General features: G+C 48.0%; 1 protein-coding gene across 5 annotated transcripts; it reads left to right on the top strand.

Moving 5' to 3' along the window:
* The first annotated feature begins 280 nt into the window (after positions 1 to 280).
* On the top strand, positions 281 to 12,038 carry MTFR1L (mitochondrial fission regulator 1 like). 5 transcript variants are annotated; one of them, XM_081306782.1, is made up of 7 exons: positions 281 to 425; positions 3,207 to 3,341; positions 3,843 to 3,947; positions 7,188 to 7,297; positions 7,507 to 7,718; positions 8,976 to 9,297; positions 11,078 to 12,038. In XM_081306782.1, the coding sequence occupies exons 2-7, from the start codon at positions 3,318 to 3,320 to the stop codon at positions 11,181 to 11,183; spliced, it is 879 nt and encodes a 292-aa protein (XP_081162908.1). In that variant the 5' UTR covers positions 281 to 425; positions 3,207 to 3,317; the 3' UTR covers positions 11,184 to 12,038. The 5 variants fall into 5 exon arrangements, with proteins under 5 accessions (XP_081162908.1, XP_081162909.1, XP_081162905.1 ...); XM_081306783.1 differs by having other exon boundaries at positions 300 to 454; positions 9,012 to 9,297; XM_081306779.1 differs by having other exon boundaries at positions 301 to 454.
* Positions 12,039 to 12,197: the final 159 nt, after the last annotated feature.

Raw genomic sequence — 12,197 nt, 5'->3', positions numbered from 1 at the left:
GGCTTAGGATTCTGAAATTTGCAGTAGGGCTGTGCACAGCAGACCCTGCATGTCTTAGGATCTTAGCAGCAACACAGATCTCAGCTTCCCGAAGTCGGATGGAACTAAACGTGGAGAGCAGCAAGGAAAAGGACCAGCGGTGGGACGTGGCGAATCAAGTCTCAGGGGTCTCCAAGCGCAGCCAGCCCGCATTTCCCAGGCGCGGCGACCAGGGCCCGAGCCTGTCATCGAGAGAGGGCGTGTCTTCTCTCTGCCGCCCCGCCCCCCGAGTCTGGCTCGCCCCGCCCCGAGCCGGACCGGCCTCCCCAGGGCGCACGGGGCCGCCGTTCGGTGCGCAGCTGCAGAGGACAGCTTCCGGGAGGCGGGCCGGCGGAAGTGAGGGCGGTCGAGGCTGGGCCGGCTGCTGCGGTAGGAGGGGCCGTGAGGTGAGAGAGTCCTGTAGCCGGAGTCTGAGGTGAGAAATACCCCGGGGGCCGCCCGGGAGGCGGGGGCGCGGTCCTTCCGCCCCGCGGCAGGCAGGGCCCTGGTGCCGGGCGCCGAGCGCAGCCGGCGGCCGCTGTTCCCGCACGAGTTCTCGCGGGAGCCGCCGTTGTCCGCCTCCTGTGGCTGGGGAAACTGATTCTCCGAGGGGTGGTTGCTTTACGAGTCACCCCCAAACAGGGACCGAGCTGGACCTGAGGCTTCTGGTCCAGGCTGCGCTGCCCTGCCGCCTCCTCGCTCCCGCGCACTCCGGCCCCTGGCCTGCGGGTCCAACGGTCGCTGGGCAGGCGACGAGGACTTGGCCGACCTTGGCCCGGGTTGGGGACGCGTCCTGACGAGGTCCCTCGCGGGAACCGTGGGGGCTGTCCTCGCAGGTCTCCGCCCGCTGCTGCGCTGGGCAAAGTTTGCTGAGCGCCCCGCCGGGGCGCCGGGCCCAGTGCCGTCGAGACCAGGCCCCGCTCTGGAGCAGCTCCCAGCCTCCCGGGGGAGGCCGCGCAAACGTCCGGACGGCCGCCACGGAAACGGCCGTGGCAGCGCCGAGGTGCTCAGACCTACCGGGCTGGCGCTCGGGGCAGGAGCCTTCTCCAGCAGTGACACGTGGGCGGGGTTTCCAGCAAAGTTGGTATTGGCCTCCGCTGTCCCCTGAATTCCTGGAATGTTTAAGCGCTTTCTGGGGCCTGGCAGGCGGCGAGCTGCGCCCCGGGAGCTCCTGGCCTCCGGGCCAAGCGTTGGTTACAGTTTCTGTTTTGAGCGGCCTCCGAAGGAGGCAGGGCGCTGCGGGTTATCGGGAGAGGACCGAAGCCGTCGGGGTGGAGGGATGCTTGAGCAGAGCTCCCAGGAGGGACTAGGAATTTGGCCAGAGTGTTTCCAGCAGAGGCAGTAGTGTGACTCGGAGCTCAGAGGTGGCTGTTTGGAGTCTGGCAGCAGGACAGCGTGGCCAGAGGGCTGAAGGCAAGGGAGAAACAGGAGGTGTGGCTGTTAATGTCCAGCCAGACCAGACAGGCCTTGTCACCGGCAGGGAACTTGGCCTAGAGAGGGCCGGGGAAGATGGGGGTGGCTCTTACGGGGACCCTGCAGGCCATGAGAGGAGTCTAGTCCTGTTGGCTGTAGCAGGCCAGCTTTAAACACTGATTTGGAAAGATGCCTCCGGCTGGCAGTGAGGGTTAGGCCCAGCCAAATCTTGGAGGCAAGGTGGAGAGGGAGTGGCTGTAGTGACTGAAGTGGGAGATCTAGAGGCACTGCTAAATGAACTTGTGGGTTGCATTGACATTGAGTACAGAGCCTGGCACAGAGGCAGCAAAGCTTGAAAAGACTTAATGCACTTCCTACTGCATGACCACTGAGTGACCCTAGACAAGTCACTTCCTCTCTCCAGCTTCCTTTCTCCACGTATATCATAAAGTTGTTACACTGTCTCCTGAGATATGAGAGAAACTCTCTAAAGGAGTTCTCTCTGGAGAGAGCTGTTGTCACTCCATTCTGTCCCATTCAGAATTGGCCCAGGGCTCCCCCCCCCCCCCATGACTTCTCACCCCTCCTAATTTGTACCCAGATACCTTTGCAGCTTTATGGTACTCTGCCCCCTCTTTACATATCCCTCCCCTTCCTGTGTGGAACTTGTTTTCCGTGTTTTCTTCCCTTTTCTACCCTCTCTGAATTCACCATGGGGCCTGGGGGCCAGGGCACAGAACTTGCCAGGTCATCTGCCTAGTGTGCCTGCCAAGTAATGATCCTCAGGCTTCCTTAGGGTAATGAGTTCAGGTCCTGTTTCTCTGCTGAACTGTGAGTGCCTTGGGATTACAATTGTGTCTTACTCCTTCCACAACCCCTACAGCTCAGGGCCTGGCACTAATGGGTATTAATGCATGTGCTCACTCTCCCCATCTGCTGCATGCATAGGTAGCTGTGGAGAGTGCAATCAGGAGTGACCCCACCTGTTTTGTTTTAAAGTTCACTAAGCACCTTAAAATTCCTTGCCCCCACCCCCACCCACCCACCAATTTCACTGATCTTTAAGGGCCTGGAGTGATAGCTTTTCTTATTTTAACAGATGGAGAAGCCAACATTCTGAAAGGTTAAATGACTTGCCTATAGCTGCAAAGCTAGGTAGGGAGATTTTGGGTCTTTGAACTAGTGGTACAGCTCAGTGGGAGACTAGTATTGTGCACAAGGCCCTGGGTTTGATTCTCCAGCAACCCCACCCCCCAACACACACCCCTTCTGCAAAAAAAAAAAAAAAAGTCTCTCTTCCCTGTAACTCAGTAGACTGAGACTGGCCTGAGCTGGCTGAGACATTTCTGCCAGCTGCTTTTGAGTCTCCTTTCCTGCCCCCTTGTGGGGGCCTGCAGTGCTTTTCCATGCTTTGCTTTTGCATCTCATCTTCAAGAATCAGTGCAGAGCTTCCATGGTATTTTCACTTAGACTCTTCTAGGAGCTTCATAGCTACCAGAGAATTCAATTAACATATTTTGAAGTTTTGCCTCAGGAAACGTTAGGGTCCAGGAAGTCTCCCTGGGTTAGCCAAGCTCACCCAGCAAATTTGAAACACAACCATTAAAACAGTATGGTTTTGGAGAAGCCAGTGTTAGCTGAGGGCAGCCTCTTAGGCTGGTTTTCTCCCTTGTGAAGCTTCAGAGGTCTTGGTTTTAGTCATGGCTCTGCAGGGCCTGGTATTGTGGGACTTTGGTGGTGTCCATTGAGTCCCCTCTGTGGGGGTTATTTCACAGGAAGGGAAATCTGTGGTTCCTTGAGATGGCCTGATATGAAGGAGTCACACGTCCTGCCTCCCCGAGCTGCCCTGTGGCTACCTTGTCCTTCAAGTGCAGGAGCTGGCTGAAATGTCGGGAATGGAAGCTAATGTGGTAAGGGGTGTTCCAGGGCATGGGTAAGGTGGGGAAACTTGAGCCCTGGACCTGCTGAGGTACTGAGGCCCTGAGACTCTAATTCATTCTTCCTTTCCCCTGGATGCTTAGAACTGGAGCAAGACTGCCCTCCTCCCTCCTCCCCCAGGGAAGAACCTATTATAATCTTGGGGACACTTCAGGAGTCAATATGTTTCTGCCTTTCTGTGAAGAGGGAAGGGAGGGAAACCTAGATGGTCCCTACACCCAGCTATTCCTAGCCCCTTCCCTGGGACCTCCCAACTTTCTTAGCAGCAGCAGGTGTCCCTTTGAATGCTGGCCAAAGTGAAGGCTGGCAATTGGAGAACCTGCACTCACTCATAATTGAACTTGACTTTCTGCCAGAGGGTGCCCTGTCCCTTAGAGTTGGGAATTCAAGTCTCCCTGCTAAAGAGGAGAGGGCAGAGACAATAGGTGGATTTGTTGTTTCTGAGGTCATAGCTGCTTGTCTCTCTGCTCTAGACTATTCCAATCTGGCAAAACAAGCCACATGGGGCTGCTCGAAGTGTAGTGAGAAGAATTGGGACCAACCTACCCCTGAAACCATGTCCCCGGGCATCGTTTGAGGTGAGTGCTAGAAGGGCAAGGAAAGTAGAGGCTCAGACCTCGTGGGAGGTTGGTGCCACTTGGTTTCCTGGTCCCTTTTTCAGTTGTTCAGGAAATATTTACTAAGTGCTTATAGTAGATCCTGGTCACTATGATTGGACACAAATCTGTTACCACAATGCTCAAGACTTTACATTTGCTCATAAATTAATAATCTTTTGGGGCTGGGGATGTGGCTCAGGCGGTAGCGCGCTCACCTGGCATGCATGCGGCCCGGGTTCGATCCTCAGCAGCACATACCAACAAAGATGTTGTGTCCGCTGAGAACTAAAAAACAAATATTAAAAAAATTCTCTCTCTCTCCTCTCTCACTCTCTTTAAAAAAAATAAATAAATAAAAATAAATTAATTAATTAATAATCTTTCACTGCATCTTTGTTGTCTCTGCTGACTTGGATTTCCAATAGTTCAGTTTTATCAGAGCAGGCCAAAGGCATTTGCTGAATCAAATCTCCAGACAGGTTATGTCTGTGCTCTGAGGTGTTTGCCCACAACCTGGCAAGTCCCCACATGGGACAGAGTGCTGTCTTTGGAACTCTGCTTTTCTCATGAGCCCTGGGTTGGCTACTCGGGCACTATTTTTAGTAGTTCTCTGAGGCTGTTGTCCCCATCCTCTTTCTGGCCAAATGTGACCACTTTTTTACTGGGCTCCTTCAGTCTTACCTCTGTGTCTAGGGAGCTGTTAACACCCGCTCTTTAGCAGAGGTTCCTACCTGGCCCAGGTCTCTGAGACCCCCTTCTGCAGTCCAACGCTACATAGTATTAGCCTTAGCGGTCTTCCTCTAGGAACTCATGATTAGGGACTAGCTCAGGGCTACGTGGTTAAGGTGTGTGAGTTTGGGAAGCTGGGACATAAAAGTAGTACTGCTTTCTGCCCACACAGAAGAGACAGAAATATATACATGAAAGAATGTGAGCCCAGGCAGAACAAAAATGATGCTAACTGTGTAGGAACTAGTTCTAGAGTTAGAAGTGATGTCTATTTGAGCCAGGAATGGGGTTGGAAATATGTGTGGATGAGGGGTTGTCCCATGACCCATATTACCAGCTATTCAGAATTACCTAAAGGATGTGGGCAGGACGTAGTTCTGGCTGCCTTAGAAGTATCAGAAACAGGGAATACACCTAGGGAGTGTTACTGACTCCATGATTTGTCTCCACACTTGACTGTACATTCCAGTCCATTGGCCAAATGCTACTGGGCAGAGACAATCAAGGACATAGGCTTTCTCAGTGCAGGAGTATATGTGAACAGTATTAGTAATACTAGCTGACATTTACTGGGCACATCCTTTGTGTCAGACACTGTGCAAAGTACTTAACTGTGTTAATTGATTTAGTTGTCAAGAACAATGGAACATTCAGAGCTAATCCAGGAAAGCAAATGGACGCCTTCCTGAAGTGGCCCATCTTAGCAGTAGCTCCTGGGTCAGTGAAAGTCCTGCTTTGACCCTGGGGTATCACTTAACTCCTGTGAATGCCAGGTTCCTTATCTAAAAACAGAAGCTATCAGCTCCTGATCCACCTACCAAACAAAGTGTAGCAGAAATATTTGCATTTAATTCACATATAGGTATGTGCTATTATTTTATTATCTTAGGTGTGTTACAATTTACTAAGGTTGGCTTCAAATTTGTGATCCTCTTACCTCAGCTTCCCAAGTTGCCGGGATTATAGTTGTATACCACCACACCCAGATTTTGTTTTAATCATAGTCAGCATGAGATTGATTCCTGTTTTTTCATTTAACACATTACCATTTACTCAGCCACTCTTTTCCTTGGTGATTGTTCATTTGGGTTGAGGGGTTAAGAAATCCCCTTATGGGGTTGGGGTTGGGCTCAGTGTAGAGCACTTGCCTAGCTAGCACATGTAAGGGCCTGGATTCAGTCCTCAGCACCACATAAAAGTAAGTAAATACAAAAAGGTATCGTGTCCATCTATAATATTAAAAAAAAGATTTTAAAAATTCCTTTATGGTTGCTTTTGTACAGTTAATTTTTTTTAATTTAAATATTCAGTTATCAGGTTTGCTTAAAACAGTGGTAGGGCTGGGGCTCACTGATAGAGCACTTGCCTCGCATACATGACGCTCTGGGTTACATCTCCAGCACCACAAAAAAACTAAAAACAGGGGCTGGGATTGTGGCTCTGCGGTAGAGCGCTTGCCTAGCACGGGCGGGACCCAGGTTCAATCCTCAGCACCACATAAAAATAAAGGCAAACTAAAAACAAACCAATGCCATAATAATGTAGATCCCAACTGACTATAGATTCACCTAGCATCAAAGAAAACCACAACCATCACACATAAAAAATAAACTAAATTAGCTATAAGGTATACAGAGCTAACCAGGGGAAATCTACCATCAATATAACAAGTTGATGAATTTACATCAGTATTCTTTTCTTTGGGGGGGTTGAGGTACGGGGAATTGAACTCAGGGGCACTGGACCATTGAGCCACATCCCCAGCCCTATTTTGTATTTTATTTAGAGACAGAGTATCACTGAGTTGCTTAACGCCTCGTTTTTGCTGAGGCTGGCTTTGAACTCTTGATCCTCCTGCCTCAGCCTCCTAAACCACTGGGATTAAAGGCATGTGCCACCATGCCCAGCTCTAGTATTCTTTTTTTTTTCTTTTAAATACCTTTATTTATTTAGTTTTATGTGATTCTGGGGATCAGACCCATGCCTCCCATGTGCTAGGCAAGTTCTCTACCACTGAGCCACAACCCAAGTCCTACATCAGTATTATTAAACCTATAGGGCAATATAATTTTAAACAGTAGCCACCTCTACTAAAAGCTAATTCAGGCCTAATCCCAGTGGCTCTGGAGACTGAGGCAGAAGGATCACAAACTCCAAGGCAGCCTGGGCAACTTGCAAGACCCTGTATTAAAAAATAAAAGAACTGGGCTTGTAACTTAGTGATAAAGTACCCTAGGTTTCAATCCCCCAGTACCAAAAACAGAAAGAAAAAATAACTGAGACTAGTCCCAATGAAGACCCTAAAGAAACTTGCTTCTGAACTCCTTACTCAAGCTGTTTGCAACCAAGAACCCCCTTCCACCACCCTAGGAAGTCTTCCCGACACTTAATTCTGGCTTAGATGCCTCCCATCCTACCCTGTGCATTTTGCCATCTCTGATTGGCTCATCATGGTGTCAGTAAATGTTGGTGAATTTTGCTTCCCCACAGACCCTGCCCAACATCTCTGACCTGTGCATGAGAGATGTGCCCCCAGTCCCTACTCTGGCAGACGTTGCCTGGATTGCTGCAGATGAAGAGGAGACATATGCCCGGGTCAGGTAGCTAAGGCAGCAGCTAGGAGTGGGGAGCTTCTTCCCAAAAGTGGCAAAAAGCAAGGAGGGGCTTGTAAGAGGCTGGGGGTTGGGAGGCAACAGGAATGAGAGCTGTGGGCTCAGAGGGGAGCAGAACTTAGGAGATGAAGGAATTTTAGAAGGGATGCAGTGGCCATCTGTCTGTGATGGACATATTTTATCTTTCTCTGGTCCAGGAGTGATACACGGCCCCTGAGGCATACCTGGAAGCCCAGTCCTCTGATTGTCATGCAGCGCAATGCCTCTGTGCCCAACCTGCGTGGGTCTGAGGAGAGGCTCCTGGCCCTGAAGAAACCAGCCCTGCCAGCCCTAAGCCGCACCACTGAGCTGCAGGATGAGCTGAGCCACCTGCGCAGCCAGATTGCCAAGATAGTAGCAGCTGATGCAGGTAGGAGCCCCTGATTCAGAGCTATAATATAATAGGCTGTCCTTTTCCCCCTGGCTTTGGGCAGGAAAATGGTGGCTTAAGCCAAAGGCCCTGGGGTTGTCCTGAGGCCTAACTAGTCTGTTGGCCTTTGGTTGATTTCCACCAGTCACTTTGGGATAAATGGTTTGGTTAGGAACAAAACTTTTGTTCATCCTATGACCTCAGGCAGATTTCCTCCCTTAGCCACAAAAATCAGTGCCCTCTTCCAGATGTCTTTAAGATCACACACTCTGCTTTTCAATATAGTAAGCATTCACCACCACCACAAGATGTATCCCCTTTAAGCACCTATCCTCTTTCCTTGTCCTTTCTACCAGAGGTCACCTCTCCAGCTTTCTGTCTGTAGTTAAGGCAGAACAAATGGAAATGGGTGGGAGCCAGCCTTGAGCAGAGGCATGGACAAGCAACAGGTGGATCTCGCCCAGGATTCTTAATGACTCAGTCATAGGTGCTAAACTTTATCAGTTATGACTGCACTTAAATTTCCCATTTCTATTTCATGGCTGTTTTTGGTTTTGTTTTTTGGTCATCCAAGATAAGCAGAACTAGCTTATGAAAAAAAATCAGAGAATATTTCTTAGAAACTGAGGAAATTCTGTCTATTAAGATTTAGAAAGGCTGGGATTGTGGCTCAGCGGCAAAGTGCTCGCCTAGCACGAGCGGGACCCAGGTTCGATCCTCAGCACCACATAAAAAAATAAAAGCATTGTGTTGTGTCCATCTACACCTAAATAAATAAATAAATAAATATTAAAAAAAGAAAAAAAGATTTGGGAAACTAGAAGGCCCTCACCATTCTAGTTTTTGCCCAGAATAGTTTTAGTTCACAGATAATAAGATTCAAAGGCACAGAATCAAAAGCAGTGTCCCGGTGAGAGAAATAACAAATATGGGACTTGCCTCTGTCACTGTTGCATAAATTTAAGCCAGGGCTGTCACCCTGTAGCCCACCATGAAACTGAGGCTTTTATGGGATAGATTTTTCTGCCCTTCTGGAACACTGAAGAGCCCCATGCTTCCCCATTTTTCTGAACCCCTAAGTGGGAAGGATAGTGAGGGACCCATCACTAGCTATATATACCATCCTGTACTCTCCCAGAATGCCATAGTGTCAGCCCAAGAAATAAATAGGTTCTATAGGCAGTGCTTGTGGGGAGAAGAGATCACTGCTGTGTTGTAGCCCCAATGTCCATCCATGCCTGTTGTTTTCTCTTTCAGCTTCGGCTTCATTAACGCCAGATTTCTTATCTCCAGGAAGTTCAAATGTCTCTTCTCCCTTACCTTGTTTTGGATCCTCATTCCACTCTACAACTTCCTTTGTCATTAGTGACATCACCGAGGAGACTGAGGTAGAGGTCCCTGAGCTTCCATCAGTCCCCCTGCTTTGTTCTGCCAGCCCTGAATGTTGTAAACCAGAACACAAAGCTACCTGCAGCTCGTCTGAAGAGGATGACTGCATCTCTCTGTCCAAGGCCAGCAGCTTTGCAGACATGATGGGTATCCTGAAGGACTTTCACCGGATAAAACAGAGCCAAGATCTGTAAGTAGTTGACAGGGAGACCTAGTTTCCTATTTAAGTCGCCTGTGGTGATTGGATGCAGCACACTTACACAAGTCCTCGGTAGTAGCCATTATGTCACTGGTTCATAAAGCCTGCTAACTACATGGTTGCTAGTGCTGGGACCCCAGTTTGAGGAAGGAGCAACACTTCACATTTTGGGTTAAGTTGCCCCCAACCAAATGTTAGACTAGTGAGAATTTTACAGAGAAGCTCATCTAATCCAACTTCTGTCTCTAGGTGGCCTCATCATTTAGTTTTCATATTGCTAAGTAGCAGTGTTTCCGGGTCTCAACATCAGACTTAGGGGTTATATGACACAGTAAAACTATAGACATCTTGGTGCAAGGAGAATTTCTAAAAGTCAAGGATTTCTGCTTTAAAAGACAGTGGTCCATAATGCAAAAGCCCTTGCAAGTACAAGGCTTTTGAGATTCACAGGTAGTTTCTAAACCTGTAATTGCTCAGGTTTGTTAAAAATACACCATAAATTTACCAAAGCAGAATCTCCAAGGAGTGGAGCTCTTGTTTCTGTGGGAATATGCTGGAGTCTGGGGAGGCCACCTCCAGCCCCCTTGAAAAAAAGCCCTTCCAGTGTCTCCAGGTATGGTCTGAGCTGCTTGGAGCACACCGGATCCTTATTGCCAAGTCCCTCCTCCCACTTATGTCCTGGGATTTTTTTCTCCTTGTAATAGAAGAAGCTAGATTGATGACTAAGAATGAGAAAGAAAGTAGCCCTGACCACAAGAGTTCAGAATTATGATAAACCAGTCATTTACTTTTAAGGTTTAATGGTGAATTTTGCCCCTTCTATATATTGCCTAAAGACCAGTAGAACACCTTCATGAGAATGTATGGGTGAGGCTGGGGTTGTGGTTCAGTGGTAGAATGCTCACCTAGCATGCGTGAGGCACTTGGTTCAAACCTCAGCACCACATAAAAATGAAATAAAGATATTGTGTCCACCTACAACTAAAACAAAATAATAAATATTTTTTTAAAAAATATATGGGCATCACTACATGATATAGCAGGTAATTTGAGTCTATCTTAGTCTGGTGCCAAGAGTTCCTTATGAAATGTGAATTTTTTTCTATGATTCTGAATCTCATAAAAGTCTCTCTCTCAGCTCCCCTGGGGGGAGCACAAGGTAGTAGGCAATCTTTTTTTTTTTTTAAAGAGAAAGAGAATTTTAATATTTATTTTTTAGTTTTTGGTGGACACAACATCTTTGTATGTGGTGCTGAGGATCGAACCCAGGCCGCACACATGCCAGGCAAGCGCGCTACCGCTTGAGCCACATCCCCAGCCCTAATAGGCAATCTTCAACACAACTTTTCCTCAGAACTAAAAAGTCAGAATGGCCAAGAGTCATCAGTTCCTTCCCCAGTAGACTCTTGGGACAAGCTACTAAGGAAAGATAGGGGTCATATAGTGGAAGCCGAAGTGTAGCTACCAGAGGCCAGTGGTCCTTTGTTTTGCCTATACCTTATGTATAGGTATTTCCAGAAGTAGTACAGCCTTCTAATTAAGTGAGATTGGGAACTAGCAAGGTTGGTTTTAAAGTGTGGATTCATCACTTGTTTAATGACTACCAATGACTGTAGACAAACAGCATGCCCTTCTGTGCTTCATTTTCCCATCAGTTGAGGGGACTTGTAATGGCAGCTGCTTCACAAGATTGTTCTGAGGATTCAGTGAGATATTGTGTGCAGACACAGAGCAAGTTCACCCTAAATACAAGCTATTGTTGTGTCTCTAGGACCCGGAGTTTAATGAAGGAGGAAGACCCTGCTGTGCTTATCTCTGAGGTCCTAAGGAGGAAGTTTGCTTTGAAGGAAGAAGATATCAGTAGAAAAGGAAACTGATGGCACTCCACTCTGCAAACTCAGTCTCATGCTCCTGGAATTCCTTCAATAGCTGCCTTCCTCACCGCAGATGTTTCTGCCTCTCAATACAGTCTTGCTGACAAGCTAGATCTTGGGCTGAAAGAGAAGAGCTGGATTATATGTTTTCCATTTGAGCTGAGACACTTGTTTCAGGTAGTTGTATATGGTGGAGTCTCAGCTTAAGGGGAATGAAAGAAGTTTGTTTTTCCTTGTCCCTGTGTGAAAATAGGACCTAAATGAATGACTGACTTCACTGCATTAGACCCCATAACTGGTCTCACCAGACACTTTGTGCCAGCTGTCACTTACTCTCAGCAGCTTTCTTGCAGCAGAGCAGGGCTGAGGGGAAGGGGCTACAAGTGTTTATGTACATGTTCACAGGGCATATCTTATGCTGCTCCATCATAAACCTACACCAATGCCCAGCAGTCACACCTTCCCTGTCTAGATGTAGAGTTCAGGCCACTGGACCAGCCAAGACTTGGGCTGCTATTGGGAGGCCTAGGCTATTTTTTCTTAAACATGTTTTATAATACTGTACAACCAAATCTACCCTCCAAGGCCCTGAGGCCTCATCACTTCCACCGACTGAAAACTTTTCTTCCACGGACTCTAATAAGTCCAGTAGGTAAGAGAAATGGGGAGGGGAAAGAGCATACCATCCTTTCAGGCCCTTGGCTGAGTATTCCATTGAATTGGGCCAAGGTACATACTTAACTGCATCATGCATGCATGACTCAGATGCCCTCAGGGCCCTTTCTCTAGGTATGTATACTGTGTGTGTTTGGGTTGAAACACTAGCTGATATTAAATGAAGGATTTGGAGAAATAGTACATTTTCTTTGTCCATCTCTTGAGTTGTGATTATCCAGCATCCTTTAAGGGTAGAGGATTTCTATTAATTTTAAGGTACATGAACTTTCTTAAACAGGCTCCTGGCTTACTCTTTTTTCTTATAAGGTCCTGCACTTTAGTAAAAGTAAACTTCCCTAG

Source organism: Spermophilus citellus (genome assembly GCF_964194105.1).
Source record: "Spermophilus citellus genome assembly, chromosome: 9".
Classification (NCBI taxonomy): Eukaryota; Metazoa; Chordata; class Mammalia; order Rodentia; family Sciuridae; genus Spermophilus; species Spermophilus citellus.
Note: the sequence above shows the minus strand (reverse complement) of the source record. Positions and strands in the feature narration are given on the sequence as shown.